The sequence below is a fragment of the Grampus griseus genome (genome assembly GCF_964374135.1).
Source record: "Grampus griseus genome assembly, chromosome: 13".
Classification (NCBI taxonomy): Eukaryota; Metazoa; Chordata; class Mammalia; order Artiodactyla; family Delphinidae; genus Grampus; species Grampus griseus.
In genome coordinates, this window is record NC_139007.1 from 69798738 (window position 1) to 69820977 (window position 22240).

At 36.3% G+C, this 22240-nt stretch overlaps 1 protein-coding gene across 2 annotated transcripts in view; it reads left to right on the plus strand.

The window, feature by feature from the left end:
- Window positions 1-22240, plus strand: part of GRM1 (glutamate metabotropic receptor 1) — a gene marked incomplete at both ends in the record, with an annotated part of 358531 nt that overhangs the window by 109630 nt on the left and 226661 nt on the right. For both annotated transcript variants that reach the window (XM_082668595.1, XM_082668596.1), the window contains one exon: window positions 6720-6969. In XM_082668595.1, the coding sequence (XP_082524721.1) occupies window positions 6720-6969 (250 nt within the window). The remainder of the gene's footprint in view (window positions 1-6719; window positions 6970-22240) is intronic.

Consider the following 22240-nt stretch of genomic DNA (forward strand, 5'->3'; position numbering starts at 1 on the left):
CCTTGTAACTGGAACTTGATGGACAATGAAATTATTTTCTGAAAACTAAATTTCTGAGTTAAAAAATATGAATGTAATTTAAAACATGGTTACTACAAATTTTCCACTGAAAAGGTGGAACAGTTTATACTACCATTAGCAGTATATGAGTGCTCATTTCCATGAACTCTTGCCAACACTAGGTATTATCTAAAAAGGATACTGTTGTGTGTGTGTGTTGGGGTTACTTTTTCTGAACTTGTTACTAGATACAATTTTCCCAGTTGTGATTGTATATTCAGTATCACATAGGCAGGGATAGTGGACAGGTATGATAGGGGCTGCTTCTGTGAACCTGTTTTCTCCATGTGAAAACTGAAATGGAAAATGCCACTTTTCTGCAAGAAGGATGATGTCCTTTTGTATTTTTATACCACTTACATTTTGCCTTCTCTTAACTTCTTTTTCCATATCATAAAGAACTTGAGTTAGAGAAACAAGCTGGGTTATTGCATAAAGCTCTAAAATAGATACAGTGGCTGAAACTTAAAGAAGACTCAGTGACAGAGACTCAATATAGACAAACACAGACTTTTGAATGCATTGTGTAAACACCAATAGTCCAAAAATAAAATGGAGAAGGAATTGCTTTGGGCAAGTATGACAGAAAAAGTGATCTAGGAACAACTTGGGAACAAGGTGACCATGAATGGAGAGCTGAACAGTCACAAGCTTGGGTTTTATAAATAGGAACACAGAAATAAAGGAATTTAAAGCTCTTGAGTCAATGATAAAGCCTTATGTCCAATTTTAGATTCTACAACTTTAGAGAAACATGGAGAATAAAAGTAGGCACCATCCCCTGAATTTTTCTGTGTTCCAGGAACTTTACATTCATTAACACATATACTTCAATAATCATGAGAAGTCTTTTTTTTTTTTTTTTTGCGTAAGCGGGCCTTTCACTGCTGTGGCGTCTCCCGTTGCGGAGCACAGGCTCCCGACGCGCAGGCTCAGCGGTCATGGCTCACGGGCCCAGCCGCTCCGCGGCATGTGGGATCTTCCCAGACCGGGGCACGAACCCGTGTCCCCTGCATCAGCAGGCGGCCTCTCAACCACTGCGCCACCAGGGAAGCCCATGACAAGTCTTTAAGATGTATGTTATGACCCCCATTTGCACAAAACCTAAAGAAAATACTTTAAGGCTATCTCCTCATCTAGGATCCAGGATTCAAACCAGGTTGATCTTCCTCCAAGGCTCATCCTTTTTTACTCAGCTATAAGGCATACCTGAAAACATGATGGGGCAAAAGAACAAAGATTAATCAGTCCTATTGCATAGAGGTGACAATCACCTTTTGGTAAATTTCCTTCTTCCACTTGGATGCTATAACTCTACCTGCCCAAACTGGGGTAATTAAAGGTGGGGTTATGAAATTTCTGATAAAAAGGATTCTCTTCTGTTTTCTCTGATCGCCTTGTGTCAAGCAGTTCCTTCACTGACCTTGCATATAAAATCCCTTATGTGCTTCTAAGGCAGGTGATGACTCATTCACCTCTGACTGACCAGACCCATAATGCTGACTGCAGGTGTGTGGATGAAAGCAGGGAAACATAACACTTTCTACGTATTAAGTGGGAGAACCAAACAAATTAAAAGGTTGCCAGGAAAGGTTAAAATAATAGGAGTTGTTTCCCTGGGAGGAGAGAAAGCTGAACTGTGGCTTCCAGAAAGACTTTTTTAAAAAAAAGAAAGAAAGAATTCAAAGGAACTGATACCTGCCTCCACTGAGAGTAAAGGGGATATGAATTTATATTTTGTTGTACAGGATTTAGATCAAAAAGAAGAATTACCTGATAGTGATGATTGTTGAATATTGGCAGTAGGTTTCCAGAAGGTGCTGTGAAATCAATTTCCATCAACATAGTTCTTTCAAAAATGGGATATTATCTTATTTGTCCAGGATGTCCCAGGAGGCAGAATGATCAGTTTTCAGGACCTCGGATAGGGACTGGCCCATAACGCAAGGGGTATATCATCATCCAGGGAGCCTAAGACTACCCAAGAATACCAATAAAGGGATATAAGCATGAAATAAGGCAGAGATTAAGGGAGTCTAGAGCATAAGACTAGTGAATCTTTGAAAGTAATACTGTTCCTTCTTTAAGAAAAGTGAAGAAATATCTACGTATTTTCCGTGTATAAATGTTTCCCCTCATATAACTGAGGTGTACATATGTAGGGATGAGATATGTTGAATGCTGTTGTTTTACCAAGGTAATTCATGAAGATGCAATAACAGGATTTGGACTTCTTTCAACATAATGGCTGAAGTGTTATTTTAGCCACCAAATGGAGTTCAGATTGTTTCTTAAATATATCTTCAACATTTTAAGAGTAGAAGAAAAAACAATCAATATAAAGACTAGCCTTAAGTGCCTTCTTTTTGCTATGATGACGGTTCATACAGGTGATTATGAAACGCAAGACAATTTTATTTCATAGCTTGTTTGCTCAGTGTAACTTACCTACCAAATCACTACAAACCAATCTTTTATGAATGAATATCTGTTAATATGGTCTGATAATAATCATATCTAACTTCTTCAAAAAATCATATGTAGCTTAGAAAATTGAGTTTTAGCCATTGTCTTTTATCTCTTGAGATAGTTCTAATTTTTACTCCTATTTTCAGTACCTTTATTAACTTTGCCCTTGTACAATGTCCACTTCTATTATGTTTAAATACTTTTATTATTCAAACTATAGGGATTTCTTTGTAAACCCCATGTTTTCTCTCATTAGTCTTCCCATAAGTTCTGTTTAAAAGCTTGTTTTATAGAATATCTTGATTTACTCTCTGTAAATCTTTTTCTCATATGTTTCAATATATTTCAATTTTATATTTTATGGGCTTTGTCAGATGCCACTCTTACATCTCTCTAGGTTTTAGGCAACATCATAACAGTGACAAAGTTATAAAATCTGTTACAACACAGCAACATATAGCACATTTCCATGTTGCAATCCTATAGTGGTATGCCAGATACTTCACTAGAGATTTGCTATACAGGGTGGCATTCTACAAACCATGAACCTTCTGCTCCAATGGAACTTCTCTAGTCATTGCCTCTAAAAATACCTTTTGTGGATTCTCATTCACTTCCATTTACCCTGAAAGCCAGTCCCTTGCTTACATTCTTCAAGAACTCATTTTCATTTCTACTTTTCCCAAGAGGTATTCTCTGATCATCCTTGCTCTCTCATTCTGAAATTTAGTATTATGGTATTTTTCATTTCCCATGTAGCATATACAGCTTAGTATTGTTGCTGTATTTTGTGTCTTTGTGTCATGCCTTCATAGGTGTATTATAAGTCCGTGTAGGAGGCAGTATAAAATGGTGGTTATGAACAGGAACTTCTGAGTTAGATGTTGAATCCTATATTCATCACTCTTTGATCTTAGGCAAGTTACATAACCTCTTAGAGCTTCCACATCCCCAGCAGAGAGTTATAACTTCTATATGGAGTTGTAATGAAAAAATGAAGTGCCTAGGTATTTAGCACAGTGCCAGAGACGTAGCAAATATTCATCAAATTGAAGGCAAAGTCAATGCCCGATAATTCTGGGCAATTCTTTAAAGAGCAGAGCCTAGGGATTTTTTCCAAGTTGAGAGCTCAATAATCTATTTGGTAATTGAATAAAAATATGCAGCTCGCTACCAGACCTGAGTGTTAACATTTACATAGTACTTTTAAGAGTTTTATTATGTCAGTTCTTTATATATTCAAAACTCCTTCCAGGGTTACACAGAGAAGTATCTAAATAAATTCCTTACTACCAGGAAAGGCAGAGGAGGTCTGGGTGGTCAGATGGAAAGGGGAGGGGAGACAGAGGGTGGGTTCCATGCTGAGTGTTTTATTTTAAGTCTGGCATCGTTTGATCATGACCAAGGAGTCAGGCAAAGAATACATGTCCTCTAGTTTTCTTTCTAGCTGTGGAAAATCTGTTTATATTTTAAGATCCAGAATAAAAGCACTTTCTTTTTTTCCCAGATTTTTGAGGTATAATTGACAGACAAAATAGTGTATGTTTAAGGTGTGCAATGTGGTAGTTTGATATATATATATATATATATATATACACATTGTGAAATGATTACCAGTGTCAAGTTAATTTATACATCCATTAACTCATATAGTTACCTCTTCTGTTGTTTTTCTGAGAACATTTAAGATCTACTCTCAGCAAATTTCAAATATACAATATATATTATTAGCTGTAGATTATTATATATGATATATATATTATATATATAATTACCTGTATAGTTACCATATTGTACATTAGATCCCCAGAACTTACCCATCTTATAACTGAGATTTTGCATTCTTTGACCAACATCTCCCCAGTTTCTCCATTCCTCCACTTCTAGTAACCACTGTTCTACTCTCTGGCTCTATGAGCTTGACTTTTTTAGATTTCAGATATAACAGATATCATACAGTATTTGTTTTTCTATGTCTGGCTTATTTCACTTAGCGTAATGTCCTCCAGGTTTACCCATGTTATTGCAAATGGTGGCCTTACCTTCATTTTTACAACAAATATTCCATTTTATGGCTAATATTCCATATTTTATGGATAATATTCTATGGGTAATATTCCATTCCATATATGTGTATATAATATATATATGGAATATAACACTTACTACATTTTCTTTATCCATTCACCCATCAATGGATGTTTAAGTTATTTCCATATCTTGGCTATTTGAGATACTGATTACATTTCCTTTGGATATACACCTAGTAGAGGGATTACTGAATCATATGATAGTTCCATTTTAAAATTTTGGAGAACTTCATATCGTTTCCCATAATGGCTGTACCAATTTACATTCCTGCCAACTATACAAGGATTCCTTTTTCTCCACACCTTCCATACCACAGGTACTTTCTTTAGGCAGCTCTTTCTGATTCCTAACCCATAGCATCTCTGTTAGATATTTACATTTGAGTTAGTCATGTCATTGCTACTAAATGAAAGTAACATGGTTTTAAGCTTCCTAGAGGTGATTTTCTTCCTTTTTTGTATAGTATTTGTATGTAGTACTATCATCAACATAATGAGTACAAATAAGATAAAATTTATGAATGCAATGTTTAAAATATAAAGATTTATAAAAGTACAAGTCATTCTTATATTAGAGTTACTTTTGTAGAAATATGTATGCTAGTTTGGAGTCTCATAGGCTTCATAAGAGAAATGAGCAGTTTAAACATGGTCTACCACATCATACTCATCTCTCAATCAATTTGTATAATGAAGAATTGCTCCAAACAGGAAAATATGAATAAAGTAATTGAAACAAGTATTTCACAGAACGAATTGACCTATGCTGACATTTTCAAAAAAAATTATGAAAACATACGTGTTTAGTTGCTTGTTTCTGTTAAGAGAAACAAATAGTAACTTAGGAATCAGGTAGACTGTTCCAGTTCTAACACAAACAAGCTTCATGCCTATTGGCGAGCCACTTCACTTGGCCCAATTTCCTTGCTGTAACCTGAAGGGTTTGCACAGAGTATGTCTAAGGCCTTTACTAGATTTAAAACACAAGGATTTTCTTATTCAAATGCATAGAATATTTTTGCTCCTTTAGTCTGCATGTATTTTGATAAAAGAGTAAAATCTTTTTCTGTGATTGTAGTCCATAGGTGGCACCTTAGCAATAAAGTTGTTCCCCTTGTAACACCATCTTATGATGCCTTTTCAGTGCCTTTTGCTGAAAGAGTTGGCTGGTGATGTCTTTGTACCTTATAGATTCCTGAACCTGCATTTATTATTGTAAGCAACATCTGATTTCCTTCCTCGTGCCCTCCTCTGCAGGCATATGAGCCATTCACTTACCAGCTGCAGTATTCCCCCTTATAATCAGTCAATGCCTCTTGTCTGAGCCACGATGTGTGACCACAGTCCATAGAGCTGAGGATTTTGTCATGTGTTAAATCTTCCATTCACTGGAGTGTATTAAGCCACTGAAGATGGTTAACTGAAGAGGCAAAAACATTAATTTGGTAATTTAATCTTATGAAACAGGAAACGAGAACTCTTTTTTTTTTTCAAAAATACAGGAAAATCTTATCAAGTTTCATAACAAAGTCCGTGAAACTTTTATAGATATTGAGATTTAAAACTTTTATAGATATTGAGATTTATAGCTGGTTTTTGTCTGCATATTCCGGCCTGGCCAGGTGCTCCATTTGCTTTGCTTACTCACTCTTCATGGAGATGTTGCAGGACTTGCTATCACCATGAGTGTCTGTTCTTAACCTGGCAGCCAGCTGAAGCAAGCCCTCAGATGAACATGTCTCATTGTGCTGGCTGACCTCCTACCCCAATGTTCTGACTTCTCCCACGTTGCTAAAATCTGGAACAACCACTAGTAATCATGGTTGTAAAATAGGGCAGCCGTCCCTCATTTCTCAAAACCTGTTTCACTGTGTACACCCTAGTTATATAGTTTTCCATTATTTTCACAGAGTTGATAGTTTGATTACATTTGATTATTCTCTTTAGTCCATCCAGATCTTCCTTCAGTCCCAGTTATATTTACAAATTATTTGGCAAGTCTATCCTCTTCATTCCCTGTGACTAATGAGTCCTTTTCCTAGCTTGTTACTGCTGCTGCTGCCAGGTTGTCTTGAACATCTGCTGATTGTTTCTGAACAGGGAATTACGGGGAGAGCGGAATGGATGCTTTCAAAGAGCTGGCTGCCCAGGAAGGCCTCTGCATCGCCCATTCAGACAAAATCTACAGCAATGCTGGGGAGAAGAGCTTTGACCGACTCCTGCGCAAGCTGCGAGAGCGGCTTCCCAAGGCCAGAGTGGTGGTTTGCTTCTGCGAAGGCATGACCGTCAGAGGCCTCCTGAGTGCCATGCGGCGCCTGGGAGTCGTGGGCGAGTTCTCCCTCATAGGAAGGTAAATCTCAATCTCTCTCTTTCTCTCTCTCTCTTCTTCTCTTTCACACACACACACACACACACGCACACACTTTGGCGCACATATACTTGCTCTCACAAAACTGGACTTCCTGATTCCAAAGCGAGTGAAATGTGCATTCCTTCTGGATCTCACTGAGAGTGGGGCTATTTCCATTTTCATGATAGACAAGAGCAGAGCAGTCGATGACAAGATGAGACTATTTCAGAAAAGGTGGGAAGTTTTTGCTAGAATGTTTTGTCCTGGCGAATTATTCTTTTCATTTGCTTCCCCCCTTCCACCCCTCCTCCTCCCAAAACCACATGAATGCTTTTCTCTTCATATTCCTAAGCATAGATATCTTAATGAGGTGTTGGTGGATGGAAAGTAGTAGTGAAGATGGAAATACACATTAAGATCTGAAATTTAAAGGGCTAGTTGAGTGCAGGTGAAGACATGCCGCTGAACTCTGGTACTTGATAATATAATATCTTACACTTACGGGATGGCTAATAGTGATGTTTTCAGCATGTAATTTCTGGAATTGCAGGTGGTGGGTTCCAAAGTCTATGTTCTTCCTAAATCATATGTACTTGTGCTGGAATGGAGATTTTCAGTATCATTGTATTTTTCATAGGGTTTTTGACCTAATGGGTATCTTGTTTGATTTACCATCTTCTAATACTACATAAAGGAACTGATCAATTTTTCCAAGGAACCTACTAAGTTTACTTGAATGAAAGCTTCCACTGATCTCTGGCTCTGTCACACTCATCTTCCAGATCTCTTTTTCTTCTCCATCTTCTCTTTTGGCCAGAGTACAATCTTTTCTCACCTTTTGAAGTACCTTAACCAGTGACCCTTTTCTCTAGGAAACTGGGAAGTGGTGGTGTGGATATCCTCCCTGGACCTTTCCCTTCTGGCATTGCACTTGTGATAATGACTGCAATGCTAATAAAATTAATCTCACCTTCATCTGGAACTAGAGGTACAGGACCTATCAAAAACTTTTGAGTAGAAGGTAGGATAGAAATACAGCTAAATGAATAAAGAAACAGAGAAATGATCTCTAGGCATGAGGAAGTATGAAGTCAAGGGCAAAGTATAATTCAAGAGTAAGAAAATTATTGAATTTGGGTGAAAGTGGCACACTGCCATAAAATGTCTTTTTGGCTTCTTCAACATGATGCAGTTGTGTGAGGCCATTTAAGAAAGCATCTCTAAAGAAAGAGTATTTAAAGAAGGAATGTTACTTCCTTCATTAGTGAAAAAGGATGTAAGCAGCATTGTTGAAGTGTTACATGGAATAAGCTTCTTAATATATGCATCAGGACAGGTGGCATATAGATATTCAATCTTTTAACTGATTTTGTAACAATGACTGCTTTTTTGAAGGGTGCTTGTTTTAAAAAATAATCTCATGTTTACCATTTTCAAAAGAAAAAAAGTCTGTTTTGCAGGTTTCCTTCTGTTTAATATCCCCAAAGAGAGGCTAGCTACCTAGATTCTGGAAATCTCGAACAGATGTAGCAAATATGTGAGCTTTGGGGTATAAAGACTGCCTAATTGTGAAATATATTATACAAAATACTGCAGTGAGTAATTGGAGTGTAAAGAACTCATTCTATTATCATTATTTAAAAGCTTGTCAAGAATAATAATGTAAAGTTATCTCTCTGGCTCTTGCTTACCTGCTAATAACGCAGCTGAGTCCCTCCAGGTATTTCTGAGTCTCACATGTGGTTGTTCGTGGTGATATCACTTCCTTTACTCCTCTCTTTCTCTACCTCATATCTTCTGGGTTCTACTGATGTATCCTAGAGATACTATCATCACAACAAACACCTGTGCTCCTGAGGACGCTGCTCCCTGTACCAATGGTCACTGCCAATAAAGCATGGAGCCCTGGAGATGTCAAAGCTATGCCATGCAGTGCTTCTCTGACTTTCTGGGCTATATTCCATGAGGGTCTATCAAAATGATATTGGCTTGCTTTTTTTTTTTTTTTTTGCGGTTCGCGGGCCTCTCACTGTTGCGGCCTCTCCCATTGCGGAGCACAGGCTCCGGACGCGCAGGCTCAGCGGCCATGGCTCACGGGACCAGCCGCTCCGCTGCACGTGGGATTCTCCCGGACCGGGGCACGAACCCGTGTTCCCTGCATCGGCAGGCAGACTCCCAACCACTACGCCACCAGGGAAGCCCGATATTGGCTTTTACTCTCATATCTTAGAGGATTTTGTGGAAAACAGCCTTTTTTTTCATTCTTTTTTCACAGCTCTCTCCCTTCCCTGGGAGAGATATGAGTCCAGAGGGAGCTGAGCTGGCAATAAAGACAAGTAGTAACACTACAGCATACCTAGTATCAGCTTTTCCTTCAGATGCTTTATTCTCCTACTTCCTGTAGGATGAATTCTAACCCAAGCACTCCTCTGTTCCTCATGCCAATGGACATTTGGTGAGCTTGGTTCCCTAATTTCAGCAGACGTGTCCAGAAGGGTTCCAGTTTAACACCAAATTGCAACTACAAAGCTACATTTGTAATGCTGTCAAATATATCTCCTTCCTATTTAAAGGAGGTTTAATTTACCAAATGATAAAATCCTTTGAGGTCAGGAGCCATTGTTTAGTTTCTTTCAGAATACGTGGCATGATTCTGGATGCTGCCAGATTCACAAGAGGGCACTGTGTAGATGGTGATGGACCTCTTTTCACAGAGGTGAAGATAAGTAAATCATGGTGTAGATTGCAGCAAGAGACATTTAGTTAAGAAAAAAATTAGAAATTCCTGAATGGAGGTTTTCTCTTTTCTCTTACACTTCTCTTTTCTCTTTTCTCTTACACTTCACATCCAACATAGAAGGAAATGTTGTTGGGGCTACAATCAAAACATATACAGACTTTGACAGCTTAATGCCTTTCTTGCCGCTACCATCCTACTCCAAGCCAACATCATCTCTCACTTGGGTTATGACAATAACCTCCTAATTGATCCTTGCCTTGCCCTTCCCCGCCAGTTATTCTTAAGGAAAATGGATCTTTTAAAAATTTAAGTCAGGTAATGTCTTTTAACCTTACACACTCAATACCTGAAAATGGCTTTCCATTTTTCTTATGACAAAGTCCTTGCAATGGCCTTCAAAGTCCCACATTCTGTCATTGGGACTGAGTTTTTTACAATGGAGTAATAAACTAGAATGCCAGAAATAGAATTTTTAAATAGAAAATTCTCCAAGATATTAAAAATATCCTATATTTAATGAATGTATGTAATGGAAAAACAAAACAAAACATGAGCTAAGAGTTCTGCAACTCTTCCACAAAGTAATCATGTGATCTTAAGTCATGTTTTGTCTCCGAGTCTATTTTTTTTTCTATAAAAATTAATGACTTGGCTCCAGATCATCTTTAAATATTTTTCCAGTCCTAGAATTTATAATATATTAAGACCATATGACTGAACCATGTTCAAAGGAATGTATTTATAGATTCATTTTTTCTGAAGTTATTCATGAATTTGGATTAATCAATTTACACATTTCATGAGTCACCTTGTTAAAACAAGGAGAATTCATTGAATACAACTACTCAGAATTAGTGTCTTAATCTGTGGTCATGCAATGTAGCCAGCATATCCACATGAAAATCAAACCTTTGACTCTGAACAAACTGGAATAATATTCTCACCAAGTAAGTTAATTAACCATAGTCAAGTTAATCATCACACAGAAGAAGCATTCTTTCTTGTTTCTATGAAACTGCCTCTTTCGAGATCCTTCTCAAAATTGGGCGCAGCATATCTATAATTATATTTTCCTTATGATGGTGATGATGATGATAACATTTATTTAGGACTTAATGTATGCCAGGCGCTGTTCTAAGCACTTTTTATTCATAAACTCATTTAATTGTCGTAAAAATATGATGAGATAGGTGCTAATATTATTTCTGTTTTAATGTATGGAGATGTAAAGAACTTGTCAAAAAGTGTCACAGTTGGGATTTGAAGGCAATGTGACTTCAGATTTCATGCTCTTATTCACTAAGTTATATTGTGTGTGCCAAGCTATGATTGTTTTGTTTCAGAGATACTGTCTTTACCCTTAGTTTTCTTTCAGTTTGCTGTCTCTTCTAGAGATTTATTTCATTGTTTAGACCCACATTCTTTGGAAAAATAAACTGAGGTACGTTCATGAGAAAATTATTTTACATTTCTAATTATTCTCTACATATATGCATCCTTTTCACTTCTCTCTTAGTATTAAATGTTTTATATGATATTTCAGTAAAGGGGCCAATTCTTTTCAAGCTCATTATTTTTATTTTAACACGAGACTCCACAATATCATTCTCTATCTGCATACAGTCTATATCTGTGGAACTATACCTATGTAAAAGCTAATTTGGAATAAGTGGGTGATATTTCTCTGAAATCCTCAGTAATAACTATTACAATTCTAAATATTAACTGATGGATTTGTTCTAATTCCTATATTGCTCTTTTATTTGAAGAAAGTGAAAATAAGCATGGTTTACATGTGTAAACACCTAATAGCTACGATTTATTGAAGTTTTGGTATGTACTAGGTTAATAATATATGATATCTCCAGTCCTAACAACAACTCTGAAAGGTTGATTTGGAAGGTAAAGAAGTTAAACAATTACTCCAAATTCCTAAATTAATTAGTGGTGAAGACAGAGTCAAACTTCCTACTATACCATAGCACCATGCGGATATGTAAATATCGAATTGTAACTTCCTCAATCATAGGAACCACGTTTTATATACTTTTTATTTTCTTATCATGCCAAGTGAAGTGTTTTGATGTGTTAATTATTTAATAACTATGTCAGAAAGCTTGGAGTGTCATAGTGAGAGCAGGTAGCTTCATTGTGTGACCCTGAGTTCCCTTTCATTTTCCAGGATCAGTAAGTTTTACCTAGTGTGGTAAGGGTTGATGTTCTTCAATCAGCCTCTATTTCTAGAATTTTTCTGTAAAATTGGGACTAATATTTGCTTACCCATCAGGTTGTTGTTTTTGTCTAATCACAAAATGCTTACTTGTTTGTTAAACCAAAGCTAAGCGTCAATATTGGGTCCCTTAAAGACACACTGTTTTCTGAGGGCGAGTGAGAGCTCTCTGGCTGTAGTCCTATGCCTAGTGTTGGCATTATCCTGGGCCTTTACCCTGCTTTCCTCATCTTGGGAAGCCCTTCTACTAGGTTTACAGTCTACCTTTTCAGGAGTCTCGCTTTAGATATACTTAGGTATACCATATTTAATTATGTATTTCCTAGCCCCTTCTACTGCATTATGACATCTTATTTCTCCTGTAAGAAATAAGCATCCAATAAAGATAATTAGGTCAATAACTTTCCATCTCATCCCCTCTCTCTACTGTATCCTGGTCAATCAGTTTATAAGTATATGGTCCTTACATTTCAATCCCTTTCTTATTGGTGTGTGTTGTTTTACCTGTCTTCCCTCCCAACTCTGTAATCTTTTCCCCTACTAGACCCACTTTCCATTATCTGTCACTGCAGAGAAATCCCCACCCCCCATCTAAAACCTGATCCATGAATACTAACACCATGATTTATGAGTTGAAAGCACAATGAACAACTTTAGGCACATATTCAGAAAACTGATTGAAATGAAGCAGTTACTTTATCTGGAAAGAAGCTTATAGTTTCATTTTAAAACAAAGGAAGCTCTTGTTTTTTACAAGGTACATTTTGTCTTTTTCTTCCAGAACCTAAACACATATTTAGAAAAGTGACCTCTATACCCTTGAAACATAAGATGATATGCCATTGTGTTATGTTCCACATAGTTATATTTTTAATGAAAAATGAGTTGTTTTAGATCCCGTCTTTCCATTTTGGAAAAAATGGGGAAATATCTAAAGTTTGCAGCCTTCAGGCAAAATTGCAAAGGTTATGTGTTTTAAATAAATGTGGACTTCCAATGAAGTGTGACATCCCCCAAATGGATTATAATCAAGTTGCTGCCAAAGCTGATGAGCATTTTCTGACGCATAATGGTCACGACTTATAGATTCACAACCTTGCCTTCTCTAGGCTCCCAAGGGTGGAAAATGATTACTAACCTGCTGACAGACTATCGCTTCCTTAAAACATTCCTGCTCCAAAGGCAGATTAATGAGAGCTTTGTGGAAGATTACACTGTTAGAAAAAGACCGTGAGAAATGTGTGCTAAGGAAGGAGAAGGGATTTAGTTTAGAGTACTCTGGAGAATCAACATCATTTTTAGGATATTGACAGCTATTTTGAGCATAGATCTCAGCCACAGAAATGCTCAGGATTTCCACAAAATTGGGGCGGCTGATTTGCATGAAAGTTAGTAATGATTAACTCTTCCTTTATACCAACAACTATTTCCACGTTTCAGAAAATGGACACCTGAAAACTAAAAGACTACTATCATGGTCTCTACTTGCCTAGGAGGTATTAGAAACACTGAAGGAAAGGATTTTGGGTGCCTTCTGTATCTATAAGGAACTGGCTGAAATTTGAATGAATGAAAAAGGAGGTCATTATGATTTACCCAAGTTTGTGTTTGAGGCTGATTGAAGACTACAGGGAATTTATCTTAATGAATTTTCGTAGTTCCTGTGACAGTCAGTTCTCAACCTGGCTGCACATCACACTCAGTAGGCGCTCTTAAAAATGTGGATTCCTGGATCTTACCCCAGGCCATTAGTAGAATTTCTTGGTGAGGGATTTGGATCTTCTTCTATCTTTAAAAGGACTAAAGATGAGTTAAATTTCAGAACCACTACTCTGTGATGCCTACATCAGTGTTTTGCACTCAGGTGGCGTTCACTATGAATGAATTGCTTACAGGACGTATTTGAAAGGGAAGATGAAGTGAAAAGTTTAACTCCACTGCCTGTCAATCCACCATTTTAGCTCCAGTTTTCTTTTTTGGATTGTATTTTGCTTTATTATTTCTTGAAATTTATTTATTTTTAAAATTTTCTTTTAAAAGTAAAGATACATTTGAAAGTAGTGTATAATAGTAGTAGTAGTAGTAGCAGTAGTAATGGTAATAGCCATAAACACTTTGCAACTCTGCTTATTTCCTGTGTTTCTGTCTCCTCCTGATGCCCAAACTGGCCTATTGAACTGCCCCCTGAAAACACTGCCATGTCCCAATTCTCAGACTAATCAAAATGCAGAGTAAGGAGCACATACACTTGTGGCAGATTTAGCCTCTGCCATCTCCAAATCTAGGGTTGCCTGTGGCTGATCAATGAACTACTATTGTTGAGTACAATTGATCCTTGAACAACACAAGTTTCAACTGCACAGGTCTACTTTTACATGGATATTTTTCATTAGTAAATATTACAAGTACTACGTGGTCGGTGGTTGACTGAATCTGCAGATGGGGAGGAAATGCAGATATGGAGTGCCGACTATAAGTGGATTGAACCCCACGTTGTTCAGGGGTCAACTGTAGTATTCTGTGGCATGAATATGCTTCAATTTGCTTATCCATTCTCCTATTGATGGACATTTGGGTTGTTTCCAGGTTTGACTATAATGAATAATGCAGCTATGAATATGATTTGTGTAAGTGTTTGTGTGGACACATATATTTAATTCTCTTTAGGAAATATCTAGAGTGAGATTATGGGTCACATGGTAAGTGTATATTTAACTTTATAAATTATAAGAAACTGCAGAACTACTTTCCAAAGTGGCTGTAAAATTTTGCAGTTCTACCAGCACTGTATGAGAGTTCTAATTTTTCCACATCTTCAAAATAGTACTGCCAGTCTTTTTGGCTTTCAGCTATTCTAGTGGGTGTCTAGTGGCATGTCTTTGTTGTTTTAATTTGCATTTCCTAAAGACTAATAACATTGAAAATTTTTATGTACTTATTTGCCATTTTAATATCTTTTTTTGGTAAAATCTCTTGCACACATCTGTGTCCATTTTATCAATTTGTTTGTCTTATTATGAAGTTATAAAAATTCTGTGTAACTTCTGGACTCAAATCATTTATAATATATATGTATAGTAGATGTTTTCTCAGTATGTATCTGAAAATTTAATTTTGTTCATAGTATCTTTGAAAAATGGAATATTTAAAATTTTGAAACTTATCAGTTTCTTTTTTTATGGTTTATGCTTTGTGTTCTATCAAAGATAGCTTTATCTACTCCAAGGTTACAAACATTTTCATAGTTTTATAATTTTTACTTTTATAGCTAGATATGATTAAATCATATATTTGGAGTTAATTTTCACATATATTGTGAGATGAGTGAATACTTTTTTTTTTTGGACATAAGAGTATCCAGCTTTTCCAGAACTATGTATTGAAAGGATTATAATTTCCCCATTGAAGTAACCTGTCATTTAGTTGAAAGCAGTTGACTATATATGCATATACATTACTTATTTCCTATCCCTTTGCCCTATTTTAAATTAATTGAATATGTATGTATAGCATTCCATTTTATCTTTACTTTTTTACTTAACTAGCTATCATGTTATTTTATGAATAGTTGATCTTGGGTTTACACTATGCTTTTTAAAGTTATTATTGTCCCCACCTTCTAAGAACATTATACCACATCACATATAGTATAAGAACTTTGTAGCAATATATATACATTTCTCCCTCCTGACCTGTTCTCTTGTCATGATATATTTTACTTCTAATTCTATTCCAAAACTCAAAATACATTGTTATTACTTTTGCTAGAGTGGTCAATTAGCTATCCAAGAAATCAAAAGTGAGAAATATTATCTTCTATATTACCAGTATAATTACTCTCTGTGATCTTCTTCATTCCTTGTGTAGATCCATATTTTCTATGGATTATTTTCCTTCTGCCTGAAGAATTTCCTTTAACATTACTTGAGGAGCTGGTCTGCTGAGATAAATTCTCTCCACTTTTTTTGTCTGTGAATGTTTTCATTTTGCCTTAATTAAACAAATTTTTTTCTGGTATAGAAATCTAGGTTAGTTGTTTTTACTCCCAATGCTTTAGAAATATTATTCAAATATATTTCTGACTTACATAGCTTCTGATGAGAAATCTGCTGTAATTCTTTTGCTCCTCTACTGTGTATTTCTGTTATTCTTTTAAGTATGTCTCTTTATCACTAGTTTTCAGCAATTTGAGTATGATAATCCTTGATGTGTTTTTTGTCATATTTGTTTGACTTGGGGTTCATTGAACTTCTTAGATATGTGGGTTTGTATTTTTTTTTTAAATCAAGTTTGGAAAATGATTGGCTATTCTTTCCTAAAATATTATTTCTGTGCTGGCCGTTCTTTTCTTTCTTTCTTTCTTTCTTTTTTTTAACATCTTTATTGGAGTATAATTGCTTAACAATGGTTTGTTAGTTTCTGCTTTAGAACAAAGTGAATCAGCTATACATATATATTTATCCCTTTTTCTCCTTCCTCTTGCGTCTCCCTCCCACCCTCCCTATCCCACCCCTCTAAGTGGACACAAAGCACTGAGCTGATCTCCCTGTGCTATGTGGCTGCTTCCCACTAGCTATCTGTTTTACATTTGGTAGTGTATATATGCCCATGTCATTTTCTCACATCGTCCCAGATTACCCTTCCCCCTCCCCATGTGCTCAAGTCCATTCTCTACATCTGCGCCTTTATTCCTGTCCTGCCCCTAGGTTCTTCAGAAATATATATATATATATTTAGATTCCATATATATGTGTTAGCATTACAGTATTTGTTTCTTGCTTTCTGACTTACTTCACTCTGTATGACAGTCTCTAGGTCCATCCACCTCACTGCAAATAACTCAACTTCATTTCTTTTTATGGCTGAGTAATATTCCACTGTATATATGTACCACATCTTCTTTATCCATTCATCTGTCTATGGACACTTAGGTTGCTTCCATATTCTGGCTATTGTGCTGCAATGAACATTGTGGTACGTGATTCTTTTTGAATTATGGTTTTCTCAGGGTATATGCCCAGTAGTGGGATTGCTGAGTCATATGATAGTTCTATTTTTAGGTATTTTTTTTCATAATAGCAATATTTTTTATTGAAGTATAGTTGATGTACAATATTATATAAGTTACAGGTGTACCATATAGTGATTCACAATTTTTAAATGTTATACTGCATTTATAGTTATTACAAAATTTTGGCTGTATTCCCTGTGTTGTACAATATATCCTTGTAACTTATTTTATACATAATAGATTTTACTTCTTACACCCGTACCCCTCTATCGCCCCTACCCTCTTCCTTCTCCCTAATGGTGACGACTAGTTTGTTCTTTATATCTGTGAATCTGTTTCCTTTTTGTTATTTCACTAGTTTGTTCTATTTTAGATTCCACATATAAGCAATATCATACAGCATTTATCTTCTCTATCTGACTTATTTCACTTACCATAATAGTATTAATAATAGCAATATTAATACTACCAACACCAATATGATTTTCCATTCATTTTAAAAAGTCATTCACTGAAACACTGACTGGAAGCTCTGGAGCAAGGGTGGAGCATTCCAGTTATGGTCTTCACTTTGGTGTGATGTGGCTGCTCTTTCATTGAGAAACTCCCCAAATGCCCTGTCTATTGATCTTTCTTCTTGGGTTTCAGTTTGCTCATAAAGCATTCTCCAATCTCCAGCCAAGAGGAAAAAGGGGCTGTACCATAAATACATTTCCATGTAGTCCTCCTTTTCAGTGCTGTGCCGCCTCCTTAATTAAGCCTCAGATATCTGAGTCCTATGTCTCTCTGGAATGTTTTCATAGAATAACTGCAGAAAAAGAAGGATAACTCCTCTGCTGCTTAATTGGGTCTAACCGGAGGTGGGCTGGAGCCAGCATGAATCAACACTCTGCAGGTGGTGTGCTCATCCCTTCCCAAGTCTGAGTTCGGTAACATTATATTAGTAGCTTGAAATTACCCATGATGGGAATATTTACACCATGAAAATTGGTAAACAGGGCTTTGTGTGTGTGTGGTGGGGGGAGTGAACAGCGGCAAGTAGAGAGCTGGGTACCAGCACACTGTTCTTGCTTCTTATTAGACACCTTTTCAGTAAACACACTAGTTTTCAGCCCTATCTGTAATGTCAGTCTTATGTTAATAATTTAATAGTATTTTTTTTGTTTTTTGGGTTTTTTTACATCTTTATTGGAGTATAATTGCTTTACAATGGTGTGTTAGTTTCTGCTTTATAACAAAGTGAATCAGTTATACATATACATATGTTCTCATATCTCTTCCCTCTTGCGTCTCCTTCCCTCCCACCCTCCCTATCCCACCCCTCTAGGTGGTCACAAAGCACCAAGCGGATCTCCCTGTGCTATGCGGCTGCTTCCCACTAGCTATCTATTTTACGTTTGGTAGTGTATATATGTCCATGCCACTCTCTCACTTTGTCCCAGCTTACCCTTCCTCCTCCCCATATCCTCAAGTCCATTCTCTAGTAGGTCTGTGTCTTTATTCCTGTCTTACCCCTAGGTTCTTCATGACATTTTTTCCCCCTTAGATTCCATATATATGTGTTAGTATACGGTATTTGTCTTTGTCTTTCTGACTTACTTCACTCTGTATAACAGACTCTAGGTCCATCCACCTAACTACAAATAATTCAATTTCGTTTCTTTTTATGGCTGAGTAATATTCCATTGCATATATGTGCCACATCTTCTTTACCCATTCATCTGTCGATGGACACTTAGGTTGCTTCCATATCCTGGCTATTGTAAACAGTGCTGCAATGAACATTGGGGTGCATGTGTCTTTTTGAATTATGGTTTTATCAGGGTATATGCCCAGTAGTGGGATTGCTGGGTCGTATGGTAGTTCTATTTTTAGTTTTTTAAGGAAGCTCCATACTGTTCTCCATAGTAGCTGTATCAATTTACATTCCCACCAACAGTGCAGGAGGGTTCCCTTTTCTCCATAATCACCAGCAATTATTGTTTCTAGATATTTTGACGATGGCCATTCTGACCGGTGTGAGGTGATATCTCATTGTAGTTTTGATTTACATTTCTCTAATCATTAGTGATGTTGAGAAGCTTTTCATGTGCTTCTTGGCCATCTGTATATTTTCTTTGGAAAAATATCTGTTTAGGTATTCTGCCCATTTTTAGATTGTTTTTTTTTTTTTTAATATTGAGCTGCATGAGATGCTTGTATATTTTGGAGATTAATCCTTTGTCAGTTGGTTCGTTTGCAAGTATTTTTTCCCATTCTGAGGGTTGTCTTTTTGTCTTGTTTATAGTTTCCTTTGCTGTGCAAAAGTTTTGAAGTTTCATTAGGTCCCATTAGTTTATTTTTGTTTTTATTTCCATTTCTCTAGGCGGTGGGTCAAAATGGATCTTGCTGGTATTTATGTCATAGAGTGTTGTGCCTGTGTTTTCCTCTAAGAGTTTTTATAGTGTCTGGCCTTACATTTAGGTCTTTCATCCATTTTGAGTTTATTTTTGGCTATGGTGTTAGGGAGTTTTCTAAGTTCATTCTTTTCCATGTAGCGGTCCAGTTTTCCCAGCACCACTTATTGAAGAAGCTGTCTTTTATCATTGTATATTCTTGCCTCCTTTATCAAAGATAAGGTGATCATATGTACGTGGGTTTATCTCTGGGCTTTTTATCCTGTTCCATTAATCTATATTTCTGTTTTTGTGCCAGTACCATACTGTCTTGATTACTGTAGCTTTGTAGTATAGTCTGAAGTCAGGGAGTCTGATTCCTCCAGCTCCGTTTTTCTTTCTCAAGATTGTTTTGGCTATTCGGGGTCTTATTTGTTTCCATAGAAATTGTGAAATTTTTTGTTCTCGTTCTGTGAAAAATGCCATTGGTCATTTGATAAGGATTGCATTGAATCTGTAGATTGCTTTGGGTAGTATAGTCATTTTCACAATGTTGATTGTTCCAATCCAAGAACATGGTATATCTCTCCATCTGTTTGTATCATCTTTAATTACTTTCATCAGTGTATTATAGTTTTCTGCATACAGGTCTTTTGTCTCCTTAGTAGGTTTATTTCTAGGTATTTTATTCTTTTTCTTGCAGTGGTAAATGGGAGTGTTTCCTTAACTTCTCTTTCAGAATTTTCATCATTAGTGTATAGGAGTGCAAGAGATTTCTTTGCATTAATTTTGCATCCTGCTACTTTACCAAATTCATTGATTAGCTCTAGTAGTTTTCTGGTAGTATCTTTAGGATTCTCTATGTATTATGTCACGTCACCTGCAAACAGTGAGAGTTTTACTTCTTTTCCAGAATACAATGCATTCCTTGTATTTCTTTTTGTTCTCTGATTGCTGTGGTTAAAATTTCCAAAACTGTGTTGAGTAGTAGTGGTGAGAGTGGGCAACCTTGTCTTGTTCCTGATCTTAGTGGAAATGGTTTCAGTTTTTTACAATTGAGAACGATGCTGGCTGTGGGTTTGTCATATATGGTTTTATTACGTTGAGGTAAGTTCCCTCTATGCCTACTTTCTGGAGGGTTCTTATCATAAATGGGTGTTGAATTTTGTTGAAAGCTTTTTCTGCATCTATTGAGATTATCATATGGTTTTTATCCTTCAGTTTGTTACTATGGTGTATCACATTGTTTGATTTACATATATTTAAGAATCCTTGCATTTCTGGGATAAACCTTACTTGATCATGGTGTATCATCCCTTTAATGTGCTGTTGGATTCTGTTTGCTAGTATTTTGTTGAAGATCTTTGCATCTGTGTTCATCAGTGATACTGGCCTGTAGTTTTCTTTTTTTGTGACATCTTTGTCTGGTTTTGGTATGAGGGTGATAGTGGTCCGGCAGAGTGAGTTTGGGAGTGTCCCTCCCTCTGCTATATTTTGGAAGAGTTTGAGAAGGAGAGGTGTTAGCTCTTCTCTAAATGTTTGATAGAATTCACCTGTGAAGCCATCTGGTCCTGGACGTTTGTTTGTTAGAGGATTTTTAATCACAGTTTCAACTTCAGTGCTTGGGATTGGTATGTTCATATTTTCTATTTCTTCCTGGTTCAGTCTTGGAAGGTTGTGCTTTTCTGAGAATTTGTCTGTTCCTTCCAGGTTGTTCATTTTATTGACATATAGTTGCTTGTAGTAATCTCTCATGATCCTTTGTATTTCTGCAGTGTCACTTGTTACTTCTCTGTTTTCATTACTAATTCTATTGATTTGAGTCTTCTCCCCTTTTTTAAGGAGGAGTCTGGCTAATGGTTTATCAATTTTGTTTATCTTCTCAAAGAACCAGCTTTTAGGTTATTTATCTTTGCTATTGTTTCCTTCTTTTCTTTTTCATTTATTTCTGATCTGATCTTTATGATTTCTTTCCTTCTGCTAACTTTGGGTTTTGTTGTTCTTCTTTCTCTAATTGCTTTAGGTGTAAGGGAAGGTTGTTTATTTGAGATGTTTCTTGTTTCTTGAGGTAGGATTGTATTGCTATAAATTTCCCTCTTAGAAATTTTGCTGCATCCCATAAGTTTTGGGTCGTCATGTTTTCATTGTCATTTCTTTCTAGGTATTTTTTGATTTCCTCTTTGACGTCTTCAGTGATCTCTTGGTTATTTAGTAGTGCACCACCAGGGAAGTAGTGCACCACCACGGAAGCCTTATCTATTTTTAATGTTGTTTTTTGTACTTTTGGTGTCATGTCTAAGAAACCATTGAATAATCCAAGGTCGTTTACATTTACACCAGTTTCTTTTCTTAAAGTTTTATAGTTTTATCTCTTATATTTAGGTTTTTGATCCATTTTGAGTTAATTTTTTAATATGGTGTGAGTATGGGGTCTAATTTCCTTCTTTTGCATGTGGAAATCCAGTTGTTCCAGCATTATATGTTGAAAGGACTATTCTTTCCACATGGAACTCTTTTGGTACTTCTGTTAGAAATCAACTGAACAGAATGGTTTATTTCTGGAATCTCAGTTTTAATCCATTGATCTAAATGTCTAGCTTTATGCCAGTACCACCTTGTCCTAACTGCTGTAACTTTTTAACACGTTTTGAAATTGAAGTTTGAGTCATCCAAATATTCCAAAATTGTTTTGATTATTTTAGATCCCTTGCATTTCCATATGAATTTTAAGATCAACCTGTAAATTTCTAAAAAGAAAGGGCCGTTGGAATTTTGATAGGCATTACATTGAATCTCCAGATCAATATGGGGAGTATTACCATTTTAGCAATATGAAATCTTTCAATCCATAAACCGGATGCCTATCCATTTAAATCTTTCTTAATTTCTTTCAATGATGTTTTCAGGGTACATGT